This window comes from Sander vitreus, chromosome 16 (assembly GCF_031162955.1).
Source record: "Sander vitreus isolate 19-12246 chromosome 16, sanVit1, whole genome shotgun sequence".
Classification (NCBI taxonomy): Eukaryota; Metazoa; Chordata; class Actinopteri; order Perciformes; family Percidae; genus Sander; species Sander vitreus.
Window position 1 is genome coordinate 9,486,425 of NC_135870.1, and position 23,186 is coordinate 9,509,610.

General features: G+C 42.2%; 1 protein-coding gene across 1 annotated transcript in view; it reads right to left on the reverse strand.

The window, feature by feature from the left end:
* The window catches only part of col27a1a (collagen, type XXVII, alpha 1a), a 73,966-nt gene that overhangs the window by 36,464 nt on the left and 14,316 nt on the right, over positions 1 to 23,186 (reverse strand). Inside the window, exons 4-11 of the mRNA XM_078270792.1 lie at positions 21,587 to 21,640; positions 15,516 to 15,569; positions 13,325 to 13,378; positions 13,126 to 13,179; positions 4,865 to 4,909; positions 2,323 to 2,376; positions 1,731 to 1,775; positions 507 to 560 (exon numbers count right to left, since the gene is read on the reverse strand). Coding sequence (XP_078126918.1) covers positions 507 to 560; positions 1,731 to 1,775; positions 2,323 to 2,376; positions 4,865 to 4,909; positions 13,126 to 13,179; positions 13,325 to 13,378; positions 15,516 to 15,569; positions 21,587 to 21,640 — 414 coding nt within the window. The remainder of the gene's footprint in view (positions 1 to 506; positions 561 to 1,730; positions 1,776 to 2,322; positions 2,377 to 4,864; positions 4,910 to 13,125; positions 13,180 to 13,324; positions 13,379 to 15,515; positions 15,570 to 21,586; positions 21,641 to 23,186) is intronic.

The following is a 23,186-nucleotide window of genomic DNA, read 5'->3' on the forward strand; positions in this document are numbered from 1 at the left end:
AAAGCTGATTGCAGCCTATCCAACATTTTCCCAGTCTATTATGAGGAATTTAGGGCTCCATCTCATAGATACAGTATATATGTTAAATAAACACCAGTTTCTCCTGGGAGAAGACAGGCAGACACAGTCTGCTGTGTGGAGCTAAGGTATGAGTGATCTCGCAGGCTGGCTGGAGAGATCCTGATTACAGCCTGCCCTGCGCTGACGCAACCTCTTGGAGCATGTCATAAGTTGGCTAATCGCTTCATGTTTTAGAGGCTGTACAGAAGGAGCAGGCCTTGATGAGTTCAGGCAGTTCAAAGGCTCTAAAAGGGGGCTTTTATCATATGAGTCATCAACACTCCCACACAGCCTCATACACACTCACTTAAGACAGCTGAATGAAATGGCAAGACAGGCAGTCATTCATCTCATAGGGCCCATTACCTGGGTTCAGTTGGTCACTGTACATTTTTGCAATTATTGAGTGTGCTTGAAAGAAAAATACACATTTGACAAGAACTCACTCTTTCGCCATCAGGCCCAGGCAGGCCAAAAAGCCCCGGGATTCCAATGAAACCCTGCAGGAGAGGAGAGGAGAGAGGAAGGTGGAAAAAAGAAGAGAGAGGAGGAATATGGGATGTGAGTATTTGGATGCCACAAAAGCAGCAGGAGGAACAGCAACTCCCATTGGCTCTAGGGCTGGGTTTCAGGGGTGGAGGGTCCAGCATGGATAGGGTGGACTTCCATGAAGAACCAAGCCATGAGGCAAGTGTATATGCCCATGGACTGCATGGTGCTGGCTTCCACGATGTAGTCCAAGGGCACATACCCTCACGCCAGGGATCTCTGAAGATAGCCAGGACATCACACTGAGCTGTCGGTGCAGGGGGAGACACACACAGGAACACAAGCACAAACACCACAACAGTTGAACAGTGAAGGAACAGGTAGATGCTAGTCTCAGGCAAGCACGAGTTGGGTTGGTTTACAGGCACACAATATGGAGTATGCTGCAAAAGAGAGTGCAGAATATTTGGAAAGGTGGTTCAGTGAGAGAGAGAGAGAGGACTAGAATGCCTCCTTAAGACAGCAGGGCCTCATAGGAGCTTAAACAGGAAATTCCAGCCAGTGGGGGCAGGGGAGGCTTTGGTGCAGCCAAGGGAAGCTGATAAAGAACCTTTATTGGAACGCAACATAAAAATCCCTGTTTGTGTCTGTGAGTGTTTTTTGTTTTTTTTGTGTACCTCAAGGGTGTGTGTTTGTATGCAAAGGCTTATCAACAGCCAGTCTTTCAGTAAGTGTCTGTATACAGTAATACACTGTTTACATTACAAGTAAAGGCTCCAAGTTTAGCATACTATTAACAGTGGCACACGCTGGTTGAGTGAGTGTGTATGGATGTGTTTATGTGTGCAGAGATGGATGCCACCAAAGTGCATGCATGCTCTCACACATGCATGCACGTTGGATGTTGTTGCATCTATGTGCACATGCATGTCCTCATGCAACAACAGGTTTACAGCACAAAATACCAACAGTTTGCAACCTTTAATTAAACATCTTTCTACGTGTCTTAACTGAGTCTCCTCTAAATATTACATAATAAAAAGTGTCAGAAAGCTGTCAGGCTGACTGCCTTCCCTATAAACATGTTCAATGGTCCTGTCAAAGAACAAATGTTAGTAATTTAGACAGATAAAATCAAACTTGAGCGACAAACTTGAAGGGAAGACGTGGAGTTAACTTACCCGAACACCTTTAGGCCCCATTGGTCCTATAGGCCCGGGTAAACCCTGTAAAACAAAGAGAGGAAATTTATTTCAGCGGCTCAACACATACTGTAATGTTTTTCTAAAATACACTGTGAATGTGTTTGTCATTGTGCATCATGATGGCATGAAAAAGTGGCAGGCCAAAGACTTACAGTCTATCAAACACATTTAAGCATTCTATCCAATTAATTTTGTTACTTTTATTATGTATACAGTTCCTTGTAAATATGCCAGTAAACCCACATACTGTAGAGAGGGTGAACACAATAACAGGTACAACAAAATACATTCCAATATGGTAGCTCTGCAATAAATGTACCCATTCAGCTTTATGGTAATTAATGAGGCTGCAGCTTGTGATAATGTTCTCAAGGATCACTTCATTTCTTTTTCTTTTTTTTCTTTTTTATATTTCAACGCCTCTATACAGTATTTACCCAACTATTATATATATATATATACTATCCTCCAAATCAGCTGTACAACATAACCTAATTCCACTTGGCCATCTGCCCTTACTATGGCACTGACTACAACTGTACCAGTCACAGCAGAGGATTTACTGCACCTGCCTGCCAGGATAACCTTTGGCACCTGGGCTTCCGACTGGACCTTGCTCTCCCTGCAGGGAAGAGAGAGAGAGAGAGAGAGAGAGAGAGAGAGAGAGAGAGAGATGAAGGTGAGATGGTGATGAAGAGAGGTGGGGTGGGTGATCAAAATGACAGTAAAGCAAACACAGGCAGGCCATTCTGCACAGTAGCAGACAGTTTCCAAGAAGGAGACAGCGCACAGGAGCTACAGTTAAAAGAGCCAACTACTGTATAACAAGGTTATGAATTGAAGGAGTGTTTGCATGCTAAACGTGTGTAGCTATTATCAGCAAAATGAACTCAAAGTATCAAAAGTACTAAATGCCCCTGTGAATGATATACTGTTATACTTTATATTATTATTACTGTAGTCTCGCATTGCCAGACCTTCCTCCACAGCGCCGCGGAGGAGGGTCTGGCTAGTCCACACAACATTCGGGGATGGGAGAAAAACATGCTCTGGTTTATTGGCATTTCTTTAAACCAATCACAATCGTCTTCGGGGGCGCCGGACACAATGACGGTGCCTCTGTTAAATAGCCTCGGGAAGGAACTTGTTTTAGTGGAACATGTGCTCATTCAAAAGTTGTTTTAGTCCAGCAATAGAAAACTCAGATTGGACAGATAGTCTAGCTAGCTGTCTGGATTTACCCTGCAGAGATCTAAGGAGCAGTTAACCATAGTCCTCATGAATCAACCGGAGTTTAGAATGCCAACACAAAGAAAGTGGAAGGTAACGGACATCAAGCCGAAATGAGGGACATCTCCGGCATGATGAATACTTAAGTATTTTAAACTGGTACTTAAGTACGGTACTTGAGTAAATGTACTACCATTCCTACCAAGTATATCTCTTGGGTACCAGGACTCATGGTTACTGCTAAGAGTTAATGAGATGTGGACTGTGCATAGAAGCTAATTAGGAGTGTGGTTTGTGTGTGTGTGTGTGTGTGTGTGTGTGTGTGTGTGTGTGTGTGTGTGTGCGTGCGTGCGTGCATGCGTGTGTGTGTGTGCAGCAGATTGTATCTAAAATTCGCAGAGCGAAGTGTTCATGTATAACTTCCTTTGACACACTCCGGATGTGCAGCCATGTGCACTGCTTGCCATTCCCTCTCTTGGATAAATATAGTGCATAATGCAGCCAGTTAAAACCAGACAAGATTTTAGCTGAATGAGGTTTAGATCTTTAACTGGCCAGCAGTAGGGCTCTGAGCACGGCCCATGGCGTATTACAGTAACAAAGACGTATCAACACTTTATGCACACCAGCTGGTCTTGCTCTTAATAGCTGGAGAGTCCACACTGCCAAACAGTTGTGCTTATTATTCTATCACTGCTGCTACGGTGATTCAGACTACGGGCTAGAGCTGTCATCATCATCACCATCAGTAGCAGCTCTGTGGGAAAGAAGGGGGTGTTCGAAGGATGGACAGAGTGACAGGACATGGCGGTGAGAGAGCAAGAGTACTCCTCCAGGATAAGTAGTGCGGGAACTCCCTGAGCAGGTGACGTTACACGGAGAACAGGGACTAGCTTAAAACCCTGTGACAATGAGGAAAATGTTCCACTCTGCTTTCCATGACTCAGGCCTTTCCTTAATACCAACAGTAGTATGACCCTGACAGCCCGACTGAAAATAGCTCTGGACAAGAGGCTGGATGTGCCATACTTAAAATAGTCCTTTTGGGCTGGACTAAACAGCCAGAGTCATGTCTCCTCCCACTTGTTGCAGTGAATAAAAGAGTTTGTTGAATTGATTTCCCTAGTTTAAAGAAAGAGGGACAGATAGATGAGAAAGAGACTATAAGAGAAATGACATGCACACACAAGATTGAGATAGCATCAAGGTAACATGCTGTAGGAGAGGCCGAACGTTGTCCAAATACAGAAAGTCACACAAAGGAAAACTTTCTCCAAAGCTGCAGTGTTATAGCCGTGAGTGTGTCACTGTTGGCCTAGTTGGCTTGTTCCCGTTTCTCTTCTCTCTATTTTCTCTCTCTTTGGCATCGCTTTCTGATATCCTGGAGAGCACCGCTGCAGCACAGCACTTTGGCCAGATGTCTATCCTCACCAGTACTTCAGTACTACTTTTTGCAGGCTAATCTAATCTGGCTTTACCTCAGGCATGCTTGCTGCGTGCACACAAACACACACATACACACAGATAGAGTGGATGACGACTGATCTTTTAAAGAATGAGGTGAGACGTGAGAATATAAGGGATTAGTCATTGATAAGGGCCTTGATGGTGGACTACATACACTCATTGGGGCAAATGCACAAAGTGCAGGTTATGGGGTGTGCATCAGGGATGTTATATACTGTATATATAAGCAAGAAACAAGGACAAAAACATTACATCATCTTGGCATAAGTTGCAAGTTTCAATTCAATGTTGAATTATTTTCCAAATGTGGGATTAATGGAAGTGTAAAGAATAGCAGTGACATGGGAGAACAGCATTTACATAGTATTAAAGCCAGGGAAAAAGGTATCGATGAAATAGAGAAAGATACTTACAGGCTCACCAGGGAGTCCAGGTGGACCAGGGTAACCTTTCTGTCCCTAAAGAGACAAACATAAAGAGGCATGGGAAGTTAGTTGAAGCATATACCTATGGACAGGTGAAAGAAAACACAGAAATTCAGAATTCAAAAAAACCTGACAAGCAACAAGCGTAGTTTTGTGCAAAGTAAAATATGCATGTCAACGATAACAGGGCAGACAGACAAGTCCAGTGCCATATGCAAGGAATCAATCTGCCCTTCTGTCAAGGGATCAGACTTTCCATTGGCCGTGTTCATAGAGAAATGGTGCTCGTAAGGCCGTGCCAGGATCATGGCATGTTGAGGATATAAATGCCTTCCTGTTTGAGTCAGATAGCAGGTCCCTCCCTCCGCCTGCAGAGCAGACTACAACACTGAATACAGCCTGACATAGTGCTTTTCTACAGTTCTGCTGACTCTAGCAACGAAAGGCCCCCAACAAAGAGTGGAGAACAACTAAATCAAAGTTGGGAAGACATTCCTTTCCAGACCACAGTTTGATAGAGTGCGAGAGCAAGATGGAAATAAGAGGAAAGAGGGGGGAAAAAAATAAAACAAAAACAGAAGAGCAAAGAAAGGAAAGACTCCTGTTGTCCCGTTTTCCTAAACCACAGCTCCAGAGTACCAAGCCAAGACTCCCTGAGCAGGGGGAGAGGACACAGCATCCTTGTTCTCATTATGTTACATGATCACTCTCACTGGCTTACAACGTCACACCAGCACTTTAAACTGCCATTGTCAGCATTATACTTCACAATTACTGTAGTACTTAAACAGGTACGGCAACTGTGTCAACAATACATTTGTTGCCAATATTACAGTTCAAATAAAATAAATATTCGTTTTAGATATTTTTTCATCACAGACCTAATCATTAAACTAAAATACAATTTTCTCTGCTTCTAACACAAATCCAAGCTTTCTGTTGGAGAACCTTTCTGCCTCACTATCACCTCACATCATCTGTTGCACATCATCAAAAGACCACTAGGAGGAAAAGACTGGGATGAAAATACATGAGTAATACACATTAAACAAACAAAGATGTCACCAGGTGCCGACAGACCACTTCCGTAACACAAGCAGAAAGGTGTGTGTTTTCCATAATTTTGTGAAAGCCCTGTTGGTAAGCAGTGTTGTAGAGAGAACAGACGTTTCGAAGATTTCCATTTGATGACTGGTAACAGTTATAATAACGTGTTGATGAATTTGTGTTTGTCTGACTTGCCTTCATGTGTCTGAATCTGAATCTGTTGCCACTAGCCTAATTTTCTCCTTTTGGTTGATCTCTGTTTTCCATCTACTTCTCCACTTTTCAGGAGATGTAGTGACCTGATGTCATTCTCATGGCATTCTAAAAAAAAACTATTCTATGTCATCAGGGGGCGCTTAAGTTAGCATAGCTCCACAATTCATATATTTTTACACAATTCTCGGTCTTAATAATTCAAACAATGATTAAAACACAATATTTTAGAGCAACATAGCCCAAATAAGGTGATGCAAGAACGTGCGAACATCAGAACTTTCACAGGTTGTCCTTTTTCCTAACCTTAGTCTAGGTGGTGGTAATGCACCTTAACGCTGGTTGCAACCTGCCATAAATCAGAAAAAAGAAGAAGAAGCGACCTCACTTGTCAGTCAGTCTGACAGCACAAATGGCAGCGAGTGATATGTGGATGGCAAGGTAGGGAGAAAAATGGTTCCGAAACTGACGGAATGTAAATTGCTCTGATATTCTGCTTAAAAAATGTTTGCTTTTACAAAATGATACTACAACTTAAACACAAGATAGTTTGCAGCAGGCCTGGCCTCCAATCTTTGGTAGCTAGCAACCCTGAACCCACAGAGTCCCTCCACATAACAAATCCCAATTAAACCCCTGCATGTGTGCACACATACGCATGTCAAAAACAGGACAGGAAAAAAAATAGACACACAGATACCTGTACACCGTCATCTTATTACATGGCTTACTTATAGTACAAACATGTGTAGCGGCCTATGTTCCCAGGCTGTGCTGTGAGGTCCACGAGCCACACACACACACACACACACACACACACACACACACACACACACACACACACACACACACACACACACACACACACACACACACACACACACACACACACACACAGGGCATTAAGCATTGCCTCCCAACCCCAGCCAAACCATCTCAGATCCTTATCTCACTTATTATGAGCTTGCTTATGAGAGCAGCTATTCCCACTGGTCCACCTGTGTTTACAGTGCCACTTTCTTAATGAGCATGTGTGTTCAATCAGATAAACCCACCAGAATGCTTTTCATAGCACCCTGTAACACAACACACCCCACCCCCTAATCCTACCCCACTAAACCAAGGACTGCCCCAGGGAACGTTAAGCACATTTTGAGAACTTAAATAAAAGATATTGTGTCTGCAAAAGACATGTCATTCTTCTGACTCGTTACTAGCTACTCTGTACACACTACTAACTTTGTGGGTGTTCAAATGAGCCCAAGCCTCGTGTCTGCTTACAACTGTATTTACTATATGTGTCCACTGTCTGCCTCCACTGGACAGCGCACTGGTAGCAGAAATATACTCCTCATCTCATTCATCTCTGCTTTCATCTTTCCGCCTCTCTCTCTCCCTGCCTGATGATTGCTCAGGGCAATCGTCTAGCTGCATACATGTACAGCAGAACATAAACCCTGCATGCGGATGTCTGGCGGGCACATACGTAACAAACAACTGCATAAACCCAACAATTTGGTTGAAATCTTCCCAGCGGAAAAACATCCCTCATCTCATCCCCGTCTGAACCGCAATTTCAGCAGCATGTTGTGCTTGCATGCAGTATCACTATTAAACTACTAGCATGGTGGAAGATGGAGCACTGATTTGTTGCAGTTCTTGTGAAACATGCAAAGAAAATGATGGTTGATTTGAATTCTCCCATAATTACAATGATGATGAACATGTGGATTTGTTAGTTTGAACAGTGGGCAGAAACTAAATGGAGAGAGTTTGGTTTGGAACAGGTCTTGGGGAGCTTCAGACAGATTAATGTCGTACAATAAATAAAGGGTGATTAATACACTGTCTAGCCCCTGAAGGGAAATTACATAAGATAATACTACTTTGTATTTGTAGGATGTTCTTGTTAGGACAACTATGGTTTGGACTTAGTTTGAAAAGAAAATGATCTGTATAACATCTTATCTAGTCAGCAATAGCAATTGTGAAGATTAAATTGTAGTACATTTACACACAAATGTTTCACTGTGTCATAAGACGCAATGAAAATACAAAGAGGTCTATGCACAATATCACCCATCATTGACCCTAAAATCCTCACACATGTATGTATAGCACATATGTGAAAAGCACATGTAGGCATTCTTTTATAAACAAATCCCAAATATAATGTGTCTCAAGACAGTCATATTTTCCCAGAATAGAAACTTACTCAACATGAGTGTTTATGGATTAGCTGACTGACTTTTGTAGCTGCATATTGACTCTCTAACTGACTTTTTGGGACAACACTATTACTCTTTTTTTTTTAAGAGATTATTTTTGGGGCTTTTCACTTTATTTTGAAAGTGGATAGACATGAAAGGGGAGAGAGATGGGGGATGACAGCAAAGGGCAGCAGGTTGGATTTGAACCATGCGCCGCTGCAGGACTCAGCCAACATGGGGTGAATGCTCTTACTGGGTGAGCTAGAGGTCGCCCCAACACTATTACTCTTAAGTAGTCTTAATAACTGCCTGCAACTCTGACCTAATACATTCTTTTCAGATAAACAGCTGTCATTGCTCTGTCCAAGGTTTACAAATACACCTACCAGCACCCCTAACGCTCATTTGTTTAAAGGTGCAGTAGGTAAGACTTATAAAACTAACTTTATACATATACACTGTTTATACATATACAGCAACATATTTGCTGAAACTGACCCTATGTTCGAGTAGAACTACATGAAGCAGGTTATTTAAAAAAAAACAACATCCGGCTCCTCTGGCACCACCAACAGCCTGTAGTGCGATTTGCAAAAATCCACAGCTCCCTGTTCAGATGCACCAAACAGGGCCAGGGGGGGGTGTGTCTAACTGCGTGTCAATCACTGCTCATGCACACACATTCATTCTCCCTTGTGGGGGGAGGGGCTTAGGAGACCATTTTGGGCTTTAGCAGAAAGGGGGGGGAGGGACTGAGAAGTTGTCGATGCTAAGTCCTGGATCTTCGCAAACAGAAATGTAAAAATGTCAATTTTTGACTTTACTGGGCTTTACCTGCTTTTTCTTTGCGAACAGCCGGGTGCAGTAACTTCTTCATGCTAAGCTATGCTAACAGCATCCTGACTAGCTATATTCTTAAACAAGAGTAATTTGATCTTCTCATCTTACTCTTGGCGATAAGCATATTATCCAAAATGTCAAACTATTCCTGTAATCAACATCCACCAAAGTATATAGACATAATATGATTAGGTACGGTCCACTGATAATAGCGGACCCTAAAAACTCTAGGGGTACTGAGACAAAGTAATATATTAACAAATACCAACACAAACAGTACCAGCACTTCATTTTAAATATATGAAAGCAAACTGTAAGAATGTGTATTTAAAATTCTGCAAAGCTAAGTCACAATGCTACTGTACAATATGTCTTGGCTTTAAGGGGGAAAAAGCAGTCATAGTGTGAAAGACAGATGTAGAAAAGGCAGACAAACAGTGAGAAGACACAGATCAACTAGCTGTGGGAATAGACGTAGAGGAAAGAAGGATGGAGGCAGTAAGGTAAGACGTGTGGCTTGTAATGTGGCCTTGTAGTTGAGGTTTGGCCCTGTGTGTGTGTTCCCTCTCCCTGACCCTGCCTACCATACTGAAAAGCCATTCAGAGTGTACTTGGTAGAACAAATGTTGTACAGAGCAGAACATGCTTGGCTTGTCTGGCGGTGTAAAATCACACTCTCCTATCTCACGTTCAAAGCACTACTGCTTTCTCCATTAACGTTTTCCATGGAAAACCAGCAGTTCCAGAATTCCCAGATGAAGAGTCAACCTAAGGCTGATAAAAAGCCTGTGTGTGTGTGTGTGTGTGTGTGTGTGTGTGTGTGTGTGTGTGCGTGCGTGTGTGAGCGAGACATACAAAGTGGAAGGGAAAATACGGAGCAGAACAGAGGAAAAGCTGCTGTTGTCCCGTTTTCCGAAACCACAGCTTCAGAGTACCGAGCCAAGCGAGTGAAACGAACAGCTCGAGAGGTATGAAGAGGAACAAAAAGCACATGGGTGTTTCAGGGGGGCCCACCACTGCCACTGCAATGTAATTGCAAAAAAAGTCATTGCTTTTCAATATTGTATTAACCTTGCAGCAGGCCTCAGTGGAGAGACCTGCACCAGGACAGGACACGCCTGGGACTTTCCACCTGAGCGGACCCAAAGCGAACAGAACAAAACAAAGCCTGTTTCTAGACAGTCTGCGCTACCACAGAACAGTTTGGACATTGACTCACATCTCTGTCATAGTGGTGCAATGTGTAGGCATGTAGGATCAAGATTCATTAACATCAACAGTGTGTGAAGCACAGCTGAGACCTGTGAGAAGTTATTGTACATCGTTTCACTCAAACGGGTTAACTAGCCACTCAGTGTTTGTATTCGGAAAGGAAGCTGACTCCTTGCGGCTAATTTAACAAGTTTCCTTTACAGTCATCATGTCTGTGGGCCATCGACCAATACCTGAGGCATGCTGTGATGATGTCGGAGTGTGTTTTGATGAAGATGCCATGGCAACAACTTCCCATAGTGATGATGTGCCGTTCTAATATACTCCTAAGTGGCAGCTATAATGTACACTTGGTCTTCATAAAAGACAAGTTACAGAGCATTTGCACTGCTCATCTAAGTGTAAACAGGTAGGGAGTAGGCTATGCCCTTTCAGTTTCTGTCCGTGTCAGGTAATCTTACCTTCATGTCAGACAACAATTTGTGGCTTGTCTCAGCTGTATGTTTTACACTCTCATCTGCAGCTCTGATTCACATGCCACTGTCTAACTTTCTGATAGGCGTCAAATCACTGCTAAGACTCATTTAGCTTGAAAGAAATCTGCGAATGTTTTCCACCAGCTTTACATTTTCCATTCTGACTGAGTGTGTGTGAGAAAGAGAAAGACAGAGACATACAACTGGACACAGAGACACACAGAGAAAAGCAGACTCCTAACTAAAGCCATATGTTAAACTTGAGGCAGCCATCCAAGTAGAGTCCGACACTCTGTTACAGGGCACTGTGGCTCTGGGAAGTCAGTGAATACATGCAGAGGCACTTTACACCTCTGCACCTCTGAAATACATACAATCTACCTGCTATATTTAATAACTCAATTAATTATTCTACTTTGTTTGAAATGTGTGCATCAGTGGGCTCAATTCTATTTGATACAGCATGTGACTGAAAGCAGTCTATGATCTTCTTCTTCCACCATGAGACATGTGTTTACATCGGATTGTTTAAGTGAAGTGAAACAGATTATTTTACTTCAGACCTGAGGAGCACAGAAGACTGACTAAGCATCAAGACAGTGTGGTGATTGTGTCTTGTATTGCAGTGGATCCCAGACTAAGCCCACAGCCCTGTCTGATGAACTCAAGAACCCATTTTTCATGTTCAAAATCATGTGTGTGTGTGTGTGTGTGTGTGTGTGTGTGTGTGTGTGTGTGTGTGTGTGTGTGTGTGTGTGTGTGTGTGCGTGCGTGTGTGCGTGTGTGTGTGTGTGATTTTAATCTGGAAGTTATTTAACACTATTATTCACAGCATGATTGCTGTTATTTTTAAAAATAAATAGTTTAGGTCGGTTTGGTCAATTAGTAATTTTTTTCAACTGCTAACTATCAACGCTTTATCCAATACATTTAACACAAGCTATTTCAACTACTTATCTCTTGCTGTAGCTAACTATTTGAACTGCTTATCCATTACTTTTAGCTAACTATTTAAACTGTTTGTTAATTTTAGCTAACTATGCCAACCATTAGCCTACTAAACGTATCTGCTTACTTACAAGCTAACTAGTTGGTGTTTATGTCTGTTTTTTTCCACATTCAATTAACAGAGCTACTCTACCATTTTTCCACTTACCCCCTGGTAGTTTCGCTTTGCCAGACCCTCCTCCAAAGTGCGCTGAAGGAGGGTCTGGCTACTCCACATAGCATTCGGGGATGGGAGGAAAACGTGCTCTGGTTTAATGGCATTTCTTTAGCTCCGCACAGAGCCGCTGCAAAATAGCTGTGCGAGAGAAAACTCAGATTGGACAAATAAGCTAGCTAGCTGTTTCAATTTACCCTGCAGAGCCCTTATTAATCCACCGAAATTAAAATTCCAACACAAAGAAAACTGAAGGAAACGGAAAATGCATGCATCCGGCGGAATTTCCTGCGGCACTGCAGCAATCTCGGAAGTGTAACGTCAAGGATATAGACTAACCCCCTGGTAACTGCAGAAGTACCGCTTGGGGTATATTTACCCCTTGTTGGGCATCACTGCTTTATTGTATCTAATTGATGTCTGTTTTATATGCACAAACACTGACAAACACGCAGGAATGCATGCACACAATCGTGAAATTAGAGACATACACAACTCAAACTTTCCCATTGGACTCACTCTTGTTCCACTCCTGTCTACCAGAAGCTCTGTCACACTTTTTCTTCCCTACACTCATGAATCAGTCATCTAAGACACTGGGGATTTTGTGTTTGAGCGCACGAGTGCATGATCCCCATCCTTGTATCCCTGATGACAACCCCCCCTTCATCCCTCATGACATCCTTCCTGCCAGCATTAAAAACCCTCTGTGCTGAATACAGCCAACACAGATGGAAAAATGGTGAGCACAGCACAAAGAGAAAGAGAGAATTAAGGAGGAGGAAACAAGGAGAGATCTTTACAAAGAAGAGTGGGTTTACACACACACACACACACACACACACACACACACACACACACACACACACACACACACACACACACACACAAAAAAGAAAAGGGTGATGAAATGGTGACAATGACCAATGCAAACTTTATTTCTTTCCCAAACTTAACAAGGGCCTACCTATTCAAAGTTTGCAGATGTAACCATTTTACTCACAACATCAAGTGGTAAATGGGAGCTCCTATGGCAAGCATTGGAAAGAATTTGGTGCAAGGGTATTTAGGTGTATTGTTCGGTCTTACCTTCCGACCTTCCTGGCCAGTCAGTCCAACCGGGCCAAGAATCCCTGAGTCTCCCTAGAACATAAAGCGAGAATGTCAAAAGGCACTAATGCAGCAATGAGTGGTTGCATAAATAGCAATCATAAATGTGCTAGGACCTTGCCAAGCAGGACGTTGTTACAAATTAATGTAGTGTGTAAGAAAAGGGGGGACGCAATACCTTCTCTCCTTTTGATGCTGGCCCAGGTGACATGCCAGGGTCTCCTTTTCTCCCCTGATCAAAAGAAAAACACAAAGGAGGACTTTGTATGGGTGAAAAACCCAAATCTCTGAAAGTATCTGACTAACAATCATATTAATAAATAGATTCATGGCCAACACATTTCCTTTGGACAAAGGGTTAAGCTTACAAAAGCTTGGCTCTAGAAATCCCATACTAGATAATAGGAAGCTACAAATGATGAAAAACAGCTGGATTTAGTTATTCACATTACAGATGCTTTTCTTAGGCGCAGTGCATTACGTGGGTTCAGTGCCCCTCCAGTCACACACAGCAAGCTTCATTGTCAGCAAGTAACAATAATGGGGCTTCAGCACATCAAAGCTATGGATCGGAAATTAGACTGAGTGCTGAGTGCATGGACTCCTGCTATTTACAACTTTGTTTCGTTTCAACGATGAAAGAGAAAAGATCGCAGTGCACCTCCAGACATCAAACGCTTCAGACTCATTCCCTCAACACTACTGCCAGGTAGAAGAAGTCTGCTCTGCACCACTCCGCCGAGAATTTACTCTTCATTCACTGAGGCACGGTTTCAAATACTTGCTCCACTTTTTTCCATTATCACTTCATTAGTGTTCCTTGAGTGCTCTTGGATCTGACGTGTTTGTTTGACTAACATTTTTACTATCTACCCTTTTTTATCATTATTATTTACCAGGGACTTTTCTATGATTACATGATATGCATCTCAAAGGAATAGTTCAACCTTTTGAAATACTTACACAATCTAATACAAAGTCCACTTACTGAGCGCCTATAAAGCTCACAAATGACTTTGTTGGCCCAGGTGTGGTGACTTCCTCCAGGCTCACTGCTCCCAGCTAAACAATAGTCTGGCACTTAAAACCACAAACTTAGTTGTTTGTTTTTTTTGTACGGATTTAACAAACAAGATGTAATGTGTTAATTAGTGAGGTTTAGAGGCGCTGGTAAGTGAATTGTGTTACTTTTGGAAGGAGCCAGGCTAGCTGTTTATGCTGTTTCCAGTATTTATGCTAAGCTACACTTCCTCTACCGTTGCCTCCAATTTGAGCCTTATTAGTGATGGATATTGTTAGCTCTTAGAGGAAGACTTTTAAATTTGGGTTAATACGCTTATTTGCTTCCTTTCTGAGACCTAGATGAGAAGATAGATACCACTCGAGATGGTATCTATCTTCTCATCTAGGAAGAAAACAAGTAATATGTATATATAACTATTCCTTTAAGTAAATAAAAGATAAGCATGTAGGATAAGATAAGGGTAAGAACCAGGTGCATAATGATGGGAATAAGATTGCAAAAAGTGAAGAGAATGATATAAATTACGTCAGCGAGACAAGGACAAATACTGTCTGTTTGGGTGACCTGGGGAGGTCAGGGCTCTGGGCAGGGCAGCTGCACAGTTGTCATTTATGCAAGGCATTTTCATAATGCACTTTAAAAAGCGGTAGTGCTCCTCACTCTGAGCACACCGTACCAGAGGTCAAGGGTGTTTGCTAAAGCATACATCAGTCCAGACAATCAGATGAAGGATGTAGAGAATTTGTATTGGGCAGGGTCATCTCCTGTTTACACATTAAAATTAGACAGATTTATTTAGAGTTCTCACTTTCCCACTTTAATGTCTTTCTCTGGAACTCTGATAAATCACTTCAACTCCCCTGGTATCCAACTACCCTTTTCTCTCCACTCCAGTTGCATAGGTAGAACATAGACTCACAGCTTACATTGAGCTGACTTCCAAGAATCTGAACAACCTTAATGAACTTTAAATATGAATGGGAATCCTGACATTCACCTCTGCAGCACACATGTTAAAGTGATACAACTCTACAGTATTAAGTGCCAGGGTGTTTGTACTGTAGTGTCTTATACTTCCAGGCTGCCTGCCGTGAACTTAGATAGCCCTGATTCTTTAGCCATAAAGATCCATTACCCTTGTTCCCTTTATGGATTCCAGCTGATATAGAACAACCAAAAATCTAACACATTCTCGTGGGATTAGAGGCAAGAGAAGATCATAAATATTTTATTAAATTAGTAGTCATCATGTAATGGAAAAATCAACGTGGCCGCCGGGCTCTTGATTAAAAAAAAAGAAAGTCTGACTTGTGATCATTAGTTAGAGCAAGAGTGTGTAAGATACCTTGAGCCCGGGTGGACCAGCTCGGCCAGGGTTTCCATGGGGACCAGGGGCGCCCTATGGAAAAGCCAGATGGGAGAAAAACATGATCAAACAGTGATCGAGATCTCTATCAATCATCATATTGGGAATATAGCTGATGCAGACTGTGGCTTTGCTACTGTGAAAACCATGGAAGGGGGGTTGGGGGTGTGTGGTGGGGGGGGGTGTCAAAGTCTGTCTGGAGAACCTCAGATTTCATGCTACTTTAACCTATTTTCCTATACTTTAGCTGTGTGTGTGTGAGAGTTGGGTGGTGAGGTATTTGGGGTTGGTGTTGGGGTTGGGGGGGGGGCTCTGTGGAGCTGCTTCACCATATGGATGTGGTTTTCCTGCCCCCTGTTGCCTCCACACTCCACAACCCCCCCATCCACACACACAAACACACATTTGCCAGGCATCTTAATGAGTAATGCAGATCATCTCGTATCATAACATTTTGAATTCCTCCGCTGGTGTGTGTTTCTGTCCACATTGGCTGTTGCTGAGGAAATGAACACAACTGTGTCTGAAAGCAAACAAAGCAAGATCTACAGTAGCAGCATATTGGTAATGTGAACCCTCTCGACTCGTCCAGCAGCCCCCATGGGACGGTTTAACAGAAAACCTTTGGAAGCCAGAGAATGAATCTACACCAATTTTAAACTGCAGCCATTAGACATTAACAAACGGGTTGTTCCTACGTCTCCACCATCCATCTATCTGTCTGTCTACCTTCTCTTCCTCGGAGTGACTTTTTCCGTGGATCTCTGACCTGGCTCCTGCCCTCCACGTGGTGCGGCACCATTTGGGCCCCTAACCTACCCCCTGAGTGGGTCAAGGGTCGAGCGAGTCAGAGAGGGCGGAAAAAAGCCACAATTGCTTTAAGAGCCGGGTCAGCAAGTTTCACTGAGGTGAGTCAAAACGAATCAGGAAGCCATTACATTAGTGATCTGGTTTGCAGCATCAAGAAATAACATCTAGCGACATCCAGGCAGCTCTTTATTATCCAACAGAGGGGAAAAAAGGGGGTTTGAGGTGGGGTTTGAGATGGGTTATACAGTACAGCTCAACAAAAAAGCCCTTTGAGCAAAGTTCAAAAACAGTTATACTGGTCGGGTGCAGACATGACAACATAAATGCCTTTTGCTGTAACTGCTCTTCCTTTCAAAGGGCGCTTTGATGACAGTCATGTCTGATTCACTCAAGACAGAGCTTCTCAGGAATGAACAGGACGTTACTAAGTGTATAGGTCTTGGTATCTCTAAAACACAGAACAATCATGATTTCTACCCTCCAAACTAAAAAAAACAAACAATCCACATAATTTAATAATGCTGTTTTGATGAGATCTGATCTGTTTTTAACTTTTTATGTTTCACAAAAGTGAATATTTTCATTCCAAGGATACTCAAGTTTGAAAGATCTTGCCCCTTTTTCTCCCACACATCTCTTTCCCCTTTCCGTTTGTATTCAGCTGGCATTCCCTCGAGAGTTAGTGTGTCCAGACTGGTGTTAAGGCATGCTATTGTGCCCTAAATAAACTTAAACAAACTAGACATGTTTCAATTACATGCTTCAAAATTAACCCTCTGGTTTACCGCAGCATTGGGCAGTACACTGGTAGGCACAGGCCGGCACCAACATTTGGTACTGTGCCCTTGCCTCCATGTCGTGTCCCTCTCTCGCACAACAGGTGTCTAATTAGAGAAGACCAGGGTGGGGCGCACACAAGCTGAGGGCTATCAAATGAAAAGCCACCAACCTCTGAACAGCGATGCAGGGCGTTACTGTGGTTCCTGTGGTAATAATGCTGCTACATGTAGCTCTGTGCAATTCATTATGATTCTAAGTTAAGGCGTTTTATGTTATGGTAACATGCATGCATATAAATATACAGTAAGTGCTTGAATCGACAAAATTCTATATCAACACCATATGTGCAACTTAAAGCCATGAAATATTGTATATGCACTTATGGATCCTAAATCTGGACACATGACATCACTCCAAGGGTTACATTCCCACACTGAATATTTTAGACGAGGCCTTTTAATGGGCAATGCTGTAAACATAGTCTGACTTTCAACGCTTGCTCGTAAAAGACAGTTTAATGTATATAGAGTCACCGTATTAAAGATAAAAGAGAATTTGTATGATGCTGTTCCAAATGAGAGCCTAAGGGGCAATGTCTGATAAACTAAACATTAGATCAAGAGAAGTGAAACCGCTGGACGTCTTCTTAATTAAACATCCCAGTCAACACACACACACACACAATGATTTTCCTCTGAGGATTCAGAAAAATATTTCACTGTTCGTTAAAGTCGTAATAGCATGCCATGCCATCGCTAAGTGAAAAGAGCAGAACTTGCAGCCCAATGCTATATAAACTACAGTAAAACGTATTAATAACAGAAGCAGATAGGGCCAATGAATTAAGATGCTGGTAAAAAGGCAAAACTTTAAAAGCAAACCTTTTATTAAAGTTAAATACATCATGCAGTGACCATATGAAAAAGGAAATAGGAAATAGTCCAAAGTATTTTTTAGAGATTTACAACAATAACAGTAATAGTTTATAATGGCCATGACAAGTTTAAAAATAACGACCTAACCTAAAGCTAACTTTATGCCAAAAATGTAAAAATCTGGTGTTCAAAAATGTACTAAAGTGCCCAAAGGGAGATTGCAAAAAATAGTGAATTGGAGCATAGACTGCGATTTTACTGTCCTGGAGCTTATTACAGTAATGTTCCAGGGGAGAGATCCATATACACAGTTTACACTGGGGATTGTAAAGACCCTTAAAAAGCGTATCTGTCCCCTGGTGCTAACAAAACAGCCGTTGCCTTAAGAATAACTCAACACCTTTACTTATTTAGTTCTTTATAGTCACAGTTTTCCAAGTTTCTATATGAAATGTCCATCTGTGATCTGAATTAGCTTTACGTACAGGTGGAGCGAGGTGGGGGGATTTTGTATAGTAACAGAGGAGTGGTTTGGAGGGGAAGGATGAGGAAAGATGGGCGAGATTTTTTTCACTCAGACAAAGACCCTTTTGACCCAGCAGGCTCCAGACGAATACATGCAGCCAGTCTTTAGATAGATACCGGCCTGTGTACCCGCAATGCATCCACCGCACGTTTTCTCTCACACCCTCCTACCACCGTCGTCATTATACACCTTCAAAGAGACTCGAAAGAGCTCACTCGGACTAAATGGACACCTAGCAAATGCTTCTGTACTGACAGCGGTTGCTGTAGCTACGGCGTCTCACACTCACATGTTTTGGATCAGAGGTCAAGGTTCATGGGTGGTGCTTGGTGGGCTCAATGGTGCTCTGTGTGTCATCATGCAGACTTCCAGTAATCCAAGGCTACGGAAGGTCATGCAAAAAAAACTGACTGACTGGAATTTAGTTTTTCACATAAAGTGATGATGCTTATGATCAATTCATGCACTGCCATATGTGAGCCTGCAGCCTTGGCAACCTGCAGTGTAAGTTAATTTGGAGTTAATTTATATCAGTGATGAACAAGTGAATTTAATTTCCCAAATTGAAACCACACTCTTATCTTGCCAAGAGGGAAAACGTGTTTGTGAGTGTGAGTTTGCATGTGTGTAAGTATACACCCACACGCACGCACGCATGCACGCATGCACGCATGCACGCATGCACGCACACACACACACACGCACACACACACACACACACACACACACACACACACACACACACACACACACACACATGCACACGTGAGCAGCATTAAACTTGATAAATGCTTTTGTTTACAAGAAAAGCTCCATAATCGGTCTCACTCTTTATATAAGCAGGTCATAACAAAGCTACATATGTCTGGGCGTGGGATTAGTGCTATAGTGTGTATACACTTCCGTGTGAGCGCTGATGTGTGCTTGTGTGTGCGTTAAACAAAATAACTGTGAGGTCAGAGTCAGACACTGGTGGCATGTTTGCAAGTGACCTCTATTGAAGTGGCATCAAATCCAAAAGCCTTTACAAGTGCTTTCTTATTGAGCATGCTTGTTTTCATTATTTGCGCATTGCAAACCAACCATTTCCACTGAATGCCACAGGCAGTTCAACAGCTGGTTTGCTGTGGTTGACAAAGGCCACGTCTAAGCTGCCAGGATATAAATCAGTATGAGGTGATACATACTGTTGATGAATGAGGTTTTAGACAGGCAGAGGGGCTTTATCAAGCACAAGTTTAAGTCGCAACCATATGTCCAAACCTGTCCATGCTTCAACCTAAGCTGGAGGAATTGTGTAGCATTGCATATTGCATAAGTCTCTTAACTTAAATTGGGAGCCCATTTTGAGAAAAGCTGAGCTCAGTAATACAAAAATAGTTCCACTCTCAGTCATATCACAATCACATTTTGTGATTTTTAAGGCCAATTAAAGTTTTATTCCAGGTAAGTTTGATTTTGATCATAACAAATCCACCTAAGTGGGCCTGATGTTGTGAAACTGCTACTAGAGACGGGATGGGAGGTACTGCAGGGGCTTAAATAGCTTTAATTAGAGCCAGACAAAGACCTCCTTATACATCTATAGCAGTGGGGGATCACAGAGACTTTGGCTTAAGAGTCTCTCCGACACATAGGCCTATAGACACAAGCAGTAAGTGATTAAAACACACACACCCAAACATAAAAAGACACAAGCACATGCATCCATTGACATAAAGCATCCATTACTGTATATTTGATGCATGTAGACTTCTATTGTCTGGACTGACTGAGTAGCTTGTTTGTAGTGTTTGTCTATTAATGAGTGAGAAGCTTCTGTAGTCTACAGGCATGCTAGCGACTCTGTTTGGCTGTTTATAGGTGCAGCAGTGTTTTGAGCTAAATCCTAACATCAGCATGCTAACATGCAAACAATAATAACGCTAACATGCTGATGTTTAGCAGGTACAATGTTTACCATGTTCGATATCTTACTTAGTTTAGCGTGTTAGCAATCTAACATTTGCTTTATAGTGCACAAAGTACAGCTGAGGCTGATGAGAATGTCATTAGTTTTGCAGGTTTTGCTCATAAAGTCAATAGTTGTTGAATGAGACATTTTTCTAAACCATCAGTCAACCTACTGGTGGCCCTAGAGTAAATGTCCGGGGATTACCAAAGTTAGCAGGATTCATCCTCTGGGGAACATGAATGTCTGTGCACATTTCCATTGCAACTCATTCAATAATCAGTCTGAAGAGAGTAACAGAGGAAGTAAAATAGAGAAGAAGACCCACGAATGAGACTATATCTATTTAACCACCTTGGAGAAAGAGGCCTTTCATTAGTCCAAAATGGGATTCCTATGAAGCGTTAGTGCAGCCTGCTGCAACAGCTCAGTGAGGAGAAGAAAGTCCAGTGGAGCCATGTGTTCTCTGTCTGTTTACAGTGCTTTTATTAGGCATCCTGTGGCACAGCCAGCCTTTTGAAAGGCCGTCTTTATAGGAGTTTTCCTGTTTATGCTTAGGGGTGGGAGGTCAGCACTCGCAGCCCCGTGCTGAATATGGTCAATCTGTCTGCATAGGAAAACTTAGTGTGTATGTGAGTGAGTGTGTGTGAGTGTGTGTCTGTGTGTGTGTGTGTGTGTGTGTGTGTGTGTGTGTGTGTGTGTGTGTGTGTGTGTGTGTGTGTGTGTGTGTGTGTGTGTGTGTGTGTCAGCTAGGTGATGGGAGGGATTTAAAGTGATGTGGGAGCCTGGCTTGGCAGGTTATTATTGTAACTTTAGAAAATGGTCTAGGACGTTGCCTTCTAGGCTGGAACACACAGATACAGTCCTCTCTGTATGTCTGTCTTTCCGAGTCACCTCTCTGCCAATGTGTATTTACTATACTACTATACTACTGTGTTTGAGCTTTCGTTAACATGTACGTCAGTGTCAGTAGCAAAAAACACAAACAAACAAACCATAAAAACAAAAATGTTGGAGTCGAACACCAGATAAAACCATTTCTGCAGGTCACAAATGGAAGTGTGTTTAATGTGGCTGGAGGTGTTTGCGAGCGACCAAGGAGACTTACCCGAGGACCCCTCTTGCCCGGCAGGCCTGGCTTCCCTGGAGGTCCTTGCAGTCCCTGAAGAAAGAGAAAGTATACTGAGTGACAGCATATAGACAATCTTATTTAAAACACAAGCAATCCCCTTTTATCATACTCTATCAAAATCATCAGGTCATTAAAACATAGACATGTGCACAGTGGCTGCAAGGTAAAGAAATGACACATTTTCGCTCTGATGTAATTCCATCTCAAGGTGATGAGAGTTCACCCTTATCCATCAGGAACTTCTTAACCTGTGTGTGGCAGGAAACCGTAGAAACCACTAGAAATAACAGGTCATTTCCTGTGCCACTCAATGCCGCTGTGTGGCTTTATCAGCTTTGTACTCATTCGTTTTCTTTCAATCAAAAAAGAGGAAAAGGAGAAGTGAGGAAAAACAGAGCCACTGTTGATTGCTTTGGCTAACAAGAGCTACCTGTAGGGCTCTGGATCCTGATAAAAATTGTGTTAAAGCCTCTATATGGCATTTTTTTTAATGTTTTCTTCACTGTTCATGAATGACAGTATTTTTACTATGCTGTTAAATCCAATGCCTGAGATAACAGATATGAGGATCTAGTAAAAAAGCAGCAGCATCTACTATAAAGCGCAGTTATTGTAGTGTGAAAATTTTACCCTTTCTGGAGTTTCCTCAGCTCATTTTTCACAAGGCTATGAACTTTAAGAGACAAAGCACAACTTCAAAAACAATTTCAACTTCAAAACCTGAGTCTAAAGGTTATTGTGAGCATAGCCATACAGTATAATGTACGTAAGTGTCTGTCTGCGATCTGGTGTATCGCTCTGAAGATTATAATTTGCTCCAGGAAGACCTCCATGGTTGAGACCACCCCCATTGTTACAGGTGGCATGCTCTGTGGTGGCCTAAGGACCTGTCAACATCACGCTCCTGTCCATCTTGACACTTCCACCCCCTGCTTTGGCCCTTCTTCCTTAAACGTGTTTGTTTGTTTTTTCCTCTTTGCACCTGTCCATCTTCAACATATTTTTTTTGAGAGAGAGAATGTGTATTTGACTGTTCTCTAGCCAGGGAGGTAGCAGTCTTACGAAATCCCCACATCAGTAAGGATTATCCAATCACCACATTTCAAACACAGCCTGATGGCAAAGTCTGTTTTCAGTTATGAGGTTAAGACTTGCTGACTGTGTCTGTGAAGTAGCTAGAACATGATTTGTGCCACCTGACAACTGAATCTGAATGTCATACTTAGTTGTGCTATGATCTGTGAACGCATTTGTTTCAAAATATTACTTGTTTGACTTGTATCTAACAATTTTAATTAAAAACTACTAGGGGTGGGAATCACCAGAGATACGACATCATCACGATACTTATGTCACAATACAATATTATTACGATTTTGAAACATATTGCAATATTCTGTAATATATTGCAATTGATTACCTTTTTTCCAACTTCAAATTTTTCCCAATTTCAAATGATGTTTGTTGTTTTATCTAAAAAAAAATACATTTCTTGGTTTGTTCATCTCACTTCAATTGTATTGCTGCAAAATGGGATTGTCAAACAGACAAACTGACCAACACATACATAATAATA